At 35.2% G+C, this 11,992-nt stretch overlaps 1 protein-coding gene and 1 long non-coding RNA gene across 4 annotated transcripts; both read right to left on the reverse strand.

The window, feature by feature from the left end:
* Positions 1 to 34: 34 nt before the first annotated feature.
* On the reverse strand, positions 35 to 4,009 carry LOC150030663 (uncharacterized). Of its 3 annotated transcripts, XR_016526633.1 has the most exons (7): positions 3,783 to 4,009; positions 3,316 to 3,375; positions 1,557 to 1,938; positions 1,374 to 1,427; positions 1,183 to 1,287; positions 874 to 976; positions 35 to 709 (listed from the first exon to the last, which is right to left on the reverse strand). It is a non-coding gene; the product is annotated as an uncharacterized LOC150030663 (long non-coding RNA). The 3 variants fall into 3 exon arrangements; XR_016526632.1 differs by having other exon boundaries at positions 874 to 1,287; XR_016526634.1 differs by having other exon boundaries at positions 874 to 1,287; positions 1,557 to 1,947.
* A 5,899-nt stretch (positions 4,010 to 9,908) lies between these two features.
* On the reverse strand, positions 9,909 to 11,896 carry LOC150030664 (pyrophosphate--fructose 6-phosphate 1-phosphotransferase subunit beta 1-like; the record flags this gene model as incomplete). Its single annotated transcript, XM_090309423.1, has 5 exons — positions 9,909 to 10,793; positions 11,131 to 11,194; positions 11,359 to 11,464; positions 11,674 to 11,780; positions 11,868 to 11,896. Coding segments are annotated over 5 exons (518 nt in total), but the record flags the coding sequence as incomplete, so codon positions are not given.
* Between the last annotated feature and the right edge of the window lie 96 nt (positions 11,897 to 11,992).

An 11,992-nucleotide genomic window follows, 5' to 3' on the forward strand; every position in this document is an offset into this window, starting at 1 on the left:
AGATGCATGTGATTCATCATTGAAATCATAAATGGCAAAGAGAAAGCATGCGGCGACTTACTAAATTTATCAATGTTAAATGATTGCGGTAATCAAACAGGATGCGGTGATAAAACTTTCAAAATTAAAATACGATGCGATGGTGCAGAATTTGGAATAGAGTGAAGGAAAAATACAACCCCAAAATGTGCGCTGTCGTCGGCATTGTTTGTCGATGCCTCCTTCTTTGCGGCGATCTTCCTTTGCATTCCATCAAAGAAAACATTGAGAGGGTAATGATAATAATAAAGTAGTTGTATCTTCATGCGGCGCCTCCGCAATCGTGTGCCTTGATCGTTTGCAAAGAAAACATTGAGAGGGTAATGATAACAATAAAAGAAAGTTAGCAAAATTTTTCTCGCCCTTTTTTCTTTTTTTTTTTTTGAAAGACGTAAAAGCAAATATATGATAACAGGTAATAATAAGGTGATGAAAGTTCATGAAGTATTGATGTAGAAAAAGGATATTCGAAAAGAATGCATCCGTGATGAGGTCTTCACATAGTAACTCAAGGACTACTTATTCCAAGCTGGGCCTTTCACGTCCACGGTGGCATTTTCTTCTTCTCTCGTTCTTCCAGAATCTTGACTGTTTTAATCCGGACCTTTTCTCGATTGATGTTTATTATGATTTCCTCTTTGTGCACATTACCAATCATTTTTTAATATATCTGCATAAATATCAGCAGAGCCTATTAAGAGTCTCATCTCATGAATGCGATATTCCATTTTTTCCTTGAGTTCTTGAAGAAACTACTTCAACTTTGAAAGAGTCACCAAAGTTCAATCCAAACGAAATATCAATTCTAAAGTAGTTACAAAGAGAAATGAGTACCTTGCAAGCAGAATCAAATCCAAAACTTGTGGTGACCTCTTTGCATTTGAGATCACCATCAATAGTTTTGGGCAACCAATCACTCGGGTTCAAATTCTTACTCCTAATTTGAAAACAACAGATAGAAGGGGAATATAAATAACAGAGTCTTGCACACACAAAAAATGGTACCCTATAGTAATTAATTACTCAACCTTATATTTCTGCAATAAAAATAACATATAATAGCTTATCTATGACAATGAAAGTAAGAAAGAGAGAGCAAAAAGGAGGGAGGCAATAAACAAATTTCATAGTTTTGAAAAATACATAAAGTTTTCAGCGAGGAGACAGGCATTTGTGTTGGAATCATCTCCACCAATTGACAAGGCCATCCAAATCAAGCTTCTTAGCAGTTTCTTCAGCTTGCTTAAACTGGAAATAGAAACGAACAGTCAATTAATGCCTTGACTACAACTAAGACGTCTCAAAATGAAAATTCTGGGAAGAAAGAATTTCACCTGATCTAGTGTTTCAATCTTATCCCTCCCACTACATATCATATCAAAACCACCCTAATAAAACAAAAATGCATTTAAATCAAGAATTGCATACAAATGGCAATCACTTCGAATCAAGACTGCACATATTCACACTAATAATTCTAACAAGTGAAAGCTAGAAATCCCTTCAAGAAAATTAACCTGATTGCGATATGGGTAGATAAATTATGCAGTTAGTTCTACATATTTACATTTCATGATCCCTGCAGGACCACCCTTGAAACCATAGAACGTGCTTCCTTTTGCATGAACTTGTAGGTAATCTTCACCAAAATCATTGAAGCTGCTAATTAGCCACAACTTGAACAGAAAAGCAAACATTTGTTCTTGATTTATAAATGTGGACACAATGAGACCCTACCAAATAGTCCAGAAATCACATTATGCCCTCCCAGTGCTTGGCCACCAGACTAGGCAACTCCGATCTTCAATTTCTTATTCACCTGCACCGAACTGGAATCACTTGGCACCAACATTGCCGACGGTTGGCCGAAAAGATCAAGAAACAACTTTGTGATATCATCTGCGCGCACTTATAACACACAATTCAAACACTTTAAAACCTTAAGAAGTAGCAACTGGCCTCAAACGCATTCAGTAAAACTCAAGTTCCAAACAAAAGCAAGATTTACAATCATAAGCAAAACAGTAAAAGAACAAACAAAACTCAATGCATGTCACTACTCTTCCTTCGAGACATCAATCAACTCAGTTACCAAACAGAGTACAAAAAAAAAAAGCACGTTATGAAGGCTAAAAACTCCAAAACAAGAAGAGAAAGTAAATGATCTATGGATAATAAACACCCGGATTGCCAGCGGCAGAGCTAGGAGGGCCATCGAGGATTTTGAAGGGGTTTTTGGGAATAGAGGGAAAAGGGAGAGGTTGATCGATACAGTGGGCTTGGACTTCGATATACACAGTAGAAACAAGGCCAATCTCCGACGGAGAAGATGCAATGACTAAGGAAACATCGGCATTAGCGATGAAAGGCGGAGACATTGGTAGGAGAGAAATGAAGATGAAAATGGGGAGATAGGTAGAGAAATGAAAGATTGAATCAATGAAAGAAGTGGAAAATTGAGTGTTCGACAAGGTCGAGAAGATGAAGGACTTGACTAGAATAAGAGGAAAGAGCTTGTGGACAAAATGGATAACACTCTAAGAAGGGATTTTGATGCTCCAAAAGCTCCATATGAGTCCCTGATGTGAGGATTTGGCCAGCAAGAGACTAAAATTTTTATGGCTAAAACAACGAGAGAGAGGGTTTCAATGAAACGAAATTTTTCATTGAAAAAATGAAAAGAGATATTTGGTCTCCAAGCGAATGTAACAATTTAGTCTACTTTAAAACACATTTGGTCTCCACGAAATTAATCAATTTGCATACAGATAAAGACCTCCACCAACATTTGATGAAAACCCAACCTTAGCAAAAAGAAAAGGCTTAAAACATAAATCCCAACCAAAAACACCTGGAGACTTTAGTGGAAAAGGGACAACCAAGGTAAATGTTTAGAACTCGGCTATGCTACACAAAACTTGCCAATTCAGGCCTAAGACATATGGGAGGTTTTTTGCAAGACGTGGAAGGCATTAATAGTTCCCAAAGAACCAACCAAGAAAATAAATGAACTTTCTATGGGATTTTTAGTTTCCACCAAGAAGTGAGAACGTAAGAATAGCAAAACAAATAAATAGGCACTTGAGCTAGATTTTACAAAGACTAATGCAAGTGTGACATAATATTTGACAAAGACTAATTCAAACATTTTTTAAAACAAGGATAAAATAAAGAGCTAGATTTTAAGATAGAAAAGCAAGATTTAGAGTTAATATGTGACTAAATCGCTCAAATTTAATAGCCTGAAGGTAAAAGACTACTACAACTTTTTCATACCTTTTAGTGTGTTCTTCTACTCCACGACTTGAATTGGGGATAAAAATGAAGTGATTTAACCTAGCAAAAAAATACATGATTAACTAACCAAATACAACAGTCGTAACAATTTTTTATATTGTTTAAACTAACACCCACACTAATGATACACACACGCAACACTAATGACCAAGTTACTTTACTAATATTTCAATATTTTAGCTTTAATGACATTTAGCTATAAACTAAATAATAATACATGAAGTATCAAATTTTAACAAAGGGAAAACAAAAAGAGAGAGAAATAGAAGAAAGGAGTATCAATAGAAATGAGATGAAGAAAACAGAAAAACAAAAAGATATTGAGATACAATCATATGGATGGAGAAAATTAAGCAAGAGATGGAGAAGATAGACGGAGAAACAGAGATAAAAAAAGAAAGAAAAAGGAGAAAGAAGGACAAGAAGAAAGAAATCAAGTGAAATACCATAAGATGGAGAGAGAAAGAACTAGCCCTTCGTTTCGCCAACAAAGAAGTCATCTTTGACGATTTCTCATTCCTTCTTTGCCGAGCCGCCTCTCTTCGCCATTCGAAGTACTACCTCTACCTTCCCTTTCGAGAACATACCCAGGAGCCCTCCTTTTCCAATAATTAAAAGAAATACCATAAAGCTTCGTCTATGATTTTGCCGGCCAGCCCTTTACAAGACAATACTAAGCAAAAATACACACCAACAAAATTAGACATTACAATGAACTTAACACATTCCTAATAATTCATGTAAGAATGGAAACTACAAAGAATTTAGGTATCTCACTTCCAATTATGGAATTTGACCCGAGACTTCATTAAAATATCTTATCCAAATTCTGAAAAATAGGTTCGATTTTCATCGATTTGGTTGTGTAAGATACCTATATCCAGATCACCTGCTCCATTCTTCTTTTAGATTTGAACTTGCATAATTAATGGTAGGATTCTGATCTGACCTCCTCACATGACAAATGGAGCGACGTGAATTATAATATAAGACTGGGATGGAGATTAAAGGAAACGACATTTACTCTAGAAAGAGATCATATTACCATCTAGTTCCAGCATTGTCTTCTTGATCACAGGCTTGAACTTACTTGCCAAACGAATTCTACCTTTAGAAAGAGATCATCAAATGATAAATATTAAACTAGACTTCATGAAGATGTTCTATCAATCCTAAAGCCTTGTTTGTTTCATACGTTTTCATATACACCACTTTGTATCTTGTTATTTCTGATCTTACAGCACCTTGTCTATCTTTATAATATGTCTAAGTACTATTAATTTATTTGAGATACTCAAAAAAAGAAAAAAATAAACTTTAAGTTTCATCAACTAGAAAACTGTTGTCTTTTTAATATAGATTGGGGAGTTTTTTTTTTCATCTTTCATTTTCTTTTCTTTTAGTGAACTCCATTGTTCTAATTTTGGCTAGATTATTGATACTCTGTTTGTCATTTCCCTTCTTATTCCCCATAAAAAATATTCTAGAAAAAAAATTATTTGCTATTCAAGAAAACATGAGAAAAGGAATGCACGTTTTCATGATGAAATCATACCGTGTCTCCTCTCCACGTCCATTAACGAAGTCAATGCAGTTCCGCCAGCCATCCAATCTTCAACTGGAGCAGCCAAATTTCCTACATGGTATGCATAACTAACTTACAGGTAATAGAAACGAAGAAAAAATCTATGGAGGAAACTGATAACAAGAAAAAGAATGGAAGGTTAAAAGGTTAGAGACTAAAATGATCAGAAGGTACAGGCAGTGGGACAGACAGACTGATGATATTGGTCCAGTTTTTCCACTCTGGAGGAAAGCTCCAATAGTGTAACCCAAAACATAGCAATAAGTTGAATCAAAGTTCGTGGGTAAACCACACATCCTTTCGTACCTATAAGTCAAAAGAAGAAATAAATAGAGATAACACACAGAGTACTAACCAGTAAAGTACAATTTTTTTCATATCATTTTGTGGCCATTCGCTCGTACCATTTGTAAGTTTACATTTGAAAGTTAATTAGCTGTAAGCCTAACCCATCACTTGATTGGCCATTTTCTTTACGAGTTCATAATGGAAGTCTAGATACTTGGTAACCTGCTAATTATCAAATATGAATTTAAAAGATCTTAATGCATTTACCAACATGCATGTTTTTTAGATCTCAACTGATTTGCCTACTACCCAAGTGCTAAATATAATATGTGTTATCACTAAATTATTAAACAAGAGCGTTTAAGTAAAACAGCAAAAGTTCAAGCACGAATAGAATAAGTACCAGAAGAAATGTGACTACCCCTTGAATTGGCCACCCATTATATGCACCTTTTTGCCTTCTCTTTCCCAACTCAGTTTCATGGAAAGACATGTATAAAACAAAAAGAAAAAACAATTACCTTGACATTGTCGTGTGGATGTCTTTCAAGCAACAATTGTTCTTGGATTTCTTGTGGGAAAAATTCAAAAAGGTGATGAGATTGAATAGTAAGTTTCTTTTTCTATATCCTATCCTCATCTATAATATCATGGGCAAGAATTTCATTGACTTACGAAATAAGATGTTCCACATGTAGAAAGTGGGTTATAAATGATATCAGTTCAAGAATGACATATTGATTACCTTTTAACTCTCACTATAGACTCTCTCTCGAGTACTCTATAGACTCTCTCTTTAGTTCTCCCATTTTCATTTATGTTGTGCTCGACATCCCTTTAGAGATCACCCTTTAGACTACTCGAGAGAGAGTCTCTAAAGAAAGAACCTAAGATATTGAAAGAGCTAAGTTAAATCTAGACTCGAGAGTGCAATGATTAGAACTGCATAAACAACAAGAAGAACCTATAGATAAATTTCTGTTTGCCAACCTGCAACGCATGCAATAGAGATAGGTATGATAAATTCTGTACGCCCAATGATTCGAACTCCGCTGCATTTGTTTATTTTTATTACCACAAACAACATTCCCAATAACTACTTGATTTATTTGGTTACCGCAAATTCTTCTGAGAAATTACCACCGCATATTTTTTCCCAATTCCCTGTGTTCGACCCTGGACTTACCAAGAAACTCGTGGGGTTTTACTACTTGAATTCCACTGAGAAAACTTAAGTGCTTCAACGCAATTTCATCCATAATTCCCACCCATAAAATAACGCACAGGGTAGCCATGGATGGGCGGTGAGCTGACTCTCCGAGATCTAGCTCCAAATCTGAAGGCATTGGTCGTTTCTCGGAATGGAAAAGAGAATGAAGAATTCTCAAGCCTTCCTTCTGTTGCGCATTTGTCTGGATCGCAGGGAAAAACTCTAGATAAGTTGACATTCTGCTCACCGGCTTCTTTATATAGAGCTTTGATCGTCGACAGCATTAATGGACTGCTCTGATTCTGACATTCGCGACGCGTTAGTCCTTTCTAAATCTCTGCTGCTAATGGCGTAATAGGTGAAATGTCAACATCAGTTTTTTATTTTCCCAAGATGTACGTTGATGCGTTCATTCCACCAACCTTACGTTGATCCCTCTATTATGCGTTATCGTGTAGCCGCAATCTTGCAGTGACCGCATTCGCTTAATACCGTAACTTCGACACGTGATCGCAATCCGCATTGTGACGATGCGCAACTAACCATGCGAAGGAACGCAAGCCTCGCCTTCAATTTTTGGCTGGCCCCCACATGTGTCATGCAAACATCCAATTAACGAGCAAGGTGCCCTTCTTAGAGTCAACTCATGCCTCAGCAAATTTTTCTTTTAACGAGGAGTTGCACTTATGCGATGATCCTGGCGACTTACTTTCGTTTCGGCTTGCCCCCACGTGTGTCCTTGCGGACATCCAACTACATGTATGTGTCATTCACCAACTTAACTCTTATCAACATGTGTTTCTACCATTGCGTTGGCAGTGGAGTTATTATTCTAATTTTCCTTTTTTTTCTTCATATAGCCAAAAATAGCAAGGTTGAAAATAAATACCTCACCCCAAAATTTAAAATGCGGCAATGTCCTCCTTGCCAATAGATTGAAAGAAGTCATCCAATGTTCTTAAGAAGTTTGGTAAAGGATCAGTTTGAAAGAAACCTAGCAGACCACTAACTTTTAGAAACATTTCTTGAGGTGATTGTCCTAAAAATAAGTTGACTCTAGTATATAAAAAAAAAAAAAATAGATGCATGTGATTCATCTTTGAAATCATAAATGGCAAAGAGAAAGCATGCGGCGACTTACTAAATTTATCAATGTTAAATGATTGCGGTAATCAAACAGGATGCAGTGATAAAACTTTCAAAATTAAAATACGATGCGATGGTGCAGAATTTGGAATAGAGTGAAGGAAAAATACAACCCCAAAATTTGCGCTATCGTCGGCATTGCCTATCGATGCCTCTTTCTTTGCAGCGATCTTCCTTTGCAAACATTGAGAGGGTAATGATAATAATAAAGTAGTTGTATCTTCATGCAGCGCCTTCGCAATCATGTGTCTTGTTCGTTTGCAAAGAAAACATTGAGAGGGTAATGATAACAATAAAAGAAAGTTAGCAAAAATTTTCTCACCCTTTTTTCTTTTTTTTGGAAAGACGTAAAAGCAAATATATGATAACAGGTAATAATAAGGTGATGAAAGTTCATGAAGTATTGATGCAGAAAAAGGATATTAAAAAAGAATGCATCCGTGATGAGGTCTTCACATAGTAGCTCAGGGACTACTTATTCCAAGCTGGGCCTTTCACGTCCACGGTGGCATTTTCTTCTTCTCTCGTTCTTCCAGAATCTTGACTGTTTTAATCCGGAGCTTTTCTCGATTGATGTTTATTATGATTTCCTCTTTGTGCACATTACCAATCATTTTTTAATATATCTACATAAACATCAGCAGAGCCTATTAAGAGTCTCATCTCATGAATGCGATATTCCATTTTTTCCTTGAGTTCTTGAAGAAACTACTTCAACTTTGAAAGAGTCACCAAAGTTCAGTCCAAACGAAATATCAATTCTAAAGCAGTTACAAAGAGAAATGAGTACCTTGCAAGCAGAATCAAATCCAACACTTGTGATGGGGAAACATCGGCATTAACGATGAAAGGCAGAGACATTGGTAGGAGAGAAATGTAGATGAAAATGGGAAGATAGGTAGAGAAATGAAAGATTGAATCAATGAAAGATAGGTAGAGAAATGCGATATTCCATTGTCTTCTTGATCACAGGCTTGAACTTACCTGCCAAACGAATTCTACCTTTAGAAAGAGATCATCAAATGATAAATATTAAACTAGACTACATGAAGATGTTCTATCAATCCAAAGCCTTTCAAAATTGTTAAGAGAAAAGATACCCCACTTTTACATGATGATACTCCACTTTTATCCTTGTTTTTCTGATCTTACATGCATCTGTCTTTATAGTATTTTGTTAGTCACTAGTAAGTTATTTGGATGCTTAAAAAAGAAAAATAAAATAAACTTTTAAGTTTCATCAACTAGAAAATTGTCGTCTTTTTAATATAGATTGGAGAGGTTTTTTTCATCTTAAATTTTTTTTCTTCTAGTGAACTCCATTGTTCTCATTTTGGCTGGATAATTGATATTCTGTTTGTCATTTCCCTTCTTATTCCCCATAAAAAATATTCTATAAAAAAAATTATTAACGTGTTATTCAAGAAAACATGAGAACAGGAATGCACGTTTTCATGAAAAAATCATACCGTGTCTCCTTTCCACGTCCATTAACGAAGTCAATGCAGTTCTGCCAACCAACCAAATCTTCAACTGGAGCAGCCAAATTTCCTACCTAATATGCATAACTAGTAAGTAATAGAAACGAGGAAAAATCTATGGAGGAAACTGATATCAAGAAAAAGAATGAAAGGTTAAAAGGTTAGAGACTAAAATGATCAGGAGGTACAAGAAGTGGGACAGACAGATCGATGATATTGGTCCAGTTTTTTCACTCTGGAGGAGAGCTCCAGCAGTGTAACCCAAAGCATAGCAATTAGTTGAATCAAAGTTCGTGGATAAACCACACATCCCTTCGTACGTATAAGTCAAAAGAAGAATTAAACAGAGATAACACACAGAGCACTAACCAGCAAAGTACAATTTTTTTCGTATCATCTCGTGGCCATTTGCTCGTACCATTCGTAATTTTACATTTCAAGCACGAATAGAATAAGTACCCAAAGAAATGTGACTGCCCCTTGAATTGGCCGCCCATTATATGCACCTTTTTGTTTTCTCTTTTCCACCGCAATTTCATGAAAAGACATGTATAAAACAAAAAGGAAAAACAATTACTTGGACATTGTCGTGTGGTTCTCTTTCAAGCAACAATTGTTCTTGGATTGCTTGTGGGAAAAATTCAAAAAAGTAATGAGATTGAGTTAGTTTCTTTTTCCATAACCTATCCTCATCTATAATATTTCTTTTTGCATAACCTATCATCATCTATAATATCGTGGGCAAGAATTTCATTAAGTTCCGAAATAAGCTGTTGCACCTGTAGAAAGCGAATTATAAATGATATCAGTTCAAGAATGAAATATTGATCTCGAGAATCTTGGGTTTAGTGGATAGTGAGCATACAACCAAAAGAAATAAACACAATTAGTTACAATAACAAGAGAAATACCTCCGGAATGAAGTCAATCAAACCCTCAAGAATAAGTACAACACCATAATTAATAACCAAGTTCAGAACATTTACTAATTACATCGACAATGTAGTCTGTAACGTTTTTCAAGGTAAGCTGCTTAGCCGCAACCTGCAAAACACATTGTAAATTCGATGTACCCTATAAACTAAAGCTCTATTAATAAATGAGTCAACATTCAAAACAAATTATTTTTTGTCTGGAAATTTTTTCGCCTGCATATATTCAAAACCAATAAATCTCCATGAGTCAAATACAACTAGGTGGTAGAGACCAAATTTTTCAATGCAGACAAAAAAAGGCATCCAATATCACTTAGGCAATTGAATATGATATGGGATGTCAATACTTAGTTCCATTGCACCATATTAAAAGTTTCAACCTAATTCCATGAATCCTTTGTTTATCACAACTTTTCATCTTTACCCTTAAGTTTTGTTTGATATTTACCATTCCATGTAAAAATGCAAGAAGATAAAATTCTCAAACAGGATATATTAACGGACTCAACAATTTCAGTTTTCATAGTTACATAGTATCTGTTGCAGAGATTATTAGTTATTACTGAGACAAAATCTAATTCTCAAAGAGAATAAACTACCCTAGGGTTGCATGTGGAGGTAAATGCCCTTCTTGACAAAGATTTCTATCTGGTAAAGCATGTGGAGATAAATGTTGTCCTTGACAAAGGTTTCTATCTTAAGTAGTTTAAATAAAGCAACTACTTTTTCTCCAATAATAGTAATATTTGGATGAGTTTGCAAAGCACACTCCAATGTGATGTGAGAAGCAGCACGACCCATAAGCCGTCCAACTGTGGATATATGTACACTTTAATGTCATATGATAATAAACTTGAAACTTGAGTGAGAAACAAAAAAGTATCAACATCACAACAATGAAAAAGTACAACCTCACATTAGGTAGGTCAAATAGAGAAGGTTAATAAAATTGAGCAGCCGTGAAGTGCACTGTATTTTACAGATAAAGCAACAAGATGGGATTAAATCTATTTATTTATTTATATATTTTTTAAAAAAGTGGACATATCTGAACTTTAAATACTGGTAATGTCAATAATTCAGTTATTATGAACATGTCAGCACATCAGAACTATTTTTAGTTTCAATTTCATTAAGCAAAATGCTTACAGTGGTAATATTTTCCTGTAGATCGAGCATCAACCATCACATTACCAATCATTTCTGAATATATCTGCATAAACATCAGAAGAGCCTATTAAGCATCTCATCTCATGAATGCGACATTCCATTTTTTCCTTGAATTCTTGAAGAAACTACTTCAACTTTGCAACAGTCACCAAAGTTGAGTCCAAACGAAATATGAATTCTAAAGCAGTTACAAAGAGAAATGAGTACCTTGCAAGCAGAATCAAATCCAAAACTTGTGGGGACCTCTTTGGATTTGAGATCACCATCAACAGTTTTTGGGCAACCAATCACTTGGGTTTTCAAATTCTTACTACTAATTTGAAAACAACAGAAAGAAGGGGAATATAGATCATAGAGTCTTGCACACAAAAAAAAATGGTACCCTAGAGTAATTAATTACTCAACCTTATATTTTTGTAATAAAAATAACATATAATAGCTTATCCATATATGACAATGAGAGTGAGAAAGAGAGCAAAAAGGAGGGAGGCAATAAACAAATTTCATAGTTCTGAAAAATACCTAAAGTTTTCAACGAGGAGACGTGCATTTGTGTTGGAATCATCTCCACCAATTACAACAAGGCCATCCAAATCAAGATTCTGAGCAGTTTCTTCAGCTTGCTTAAACTGAAAAATAGAACCGAACTGTCAATTAATGCCTTGACTACAACTAAGACGTCTCAAAATGAAAATTCTGGGAAGAAAGAGTTTCACCTGATCTAGTTTCAATCTTATCCCTCCCACTGCATATCATATCAAAACCACTCGGGTAAAACAAAAATGCATTTAAATCAAGAATTGCATTCAAATGGCAATCACTTCGCATCAAGACTGCACAT

The sequence above is a fragment of the Benincasa hispida genome, unplaced genomic scaffold, assembly GCF_027475165.1.
Source record: "Benincasa hispida cultivar pf3 unplaced genomic scaffold, pf3_genome.v1.1 HicScf1705, whole genome shotgun sequence".
Lineage (NCBI taxonomy): Eukaryota > Viridiplantae > Streptophyta > Magnoliopsida > Cucurbitales > Cucurbitaceae > Benincasa > Benincasa hispida.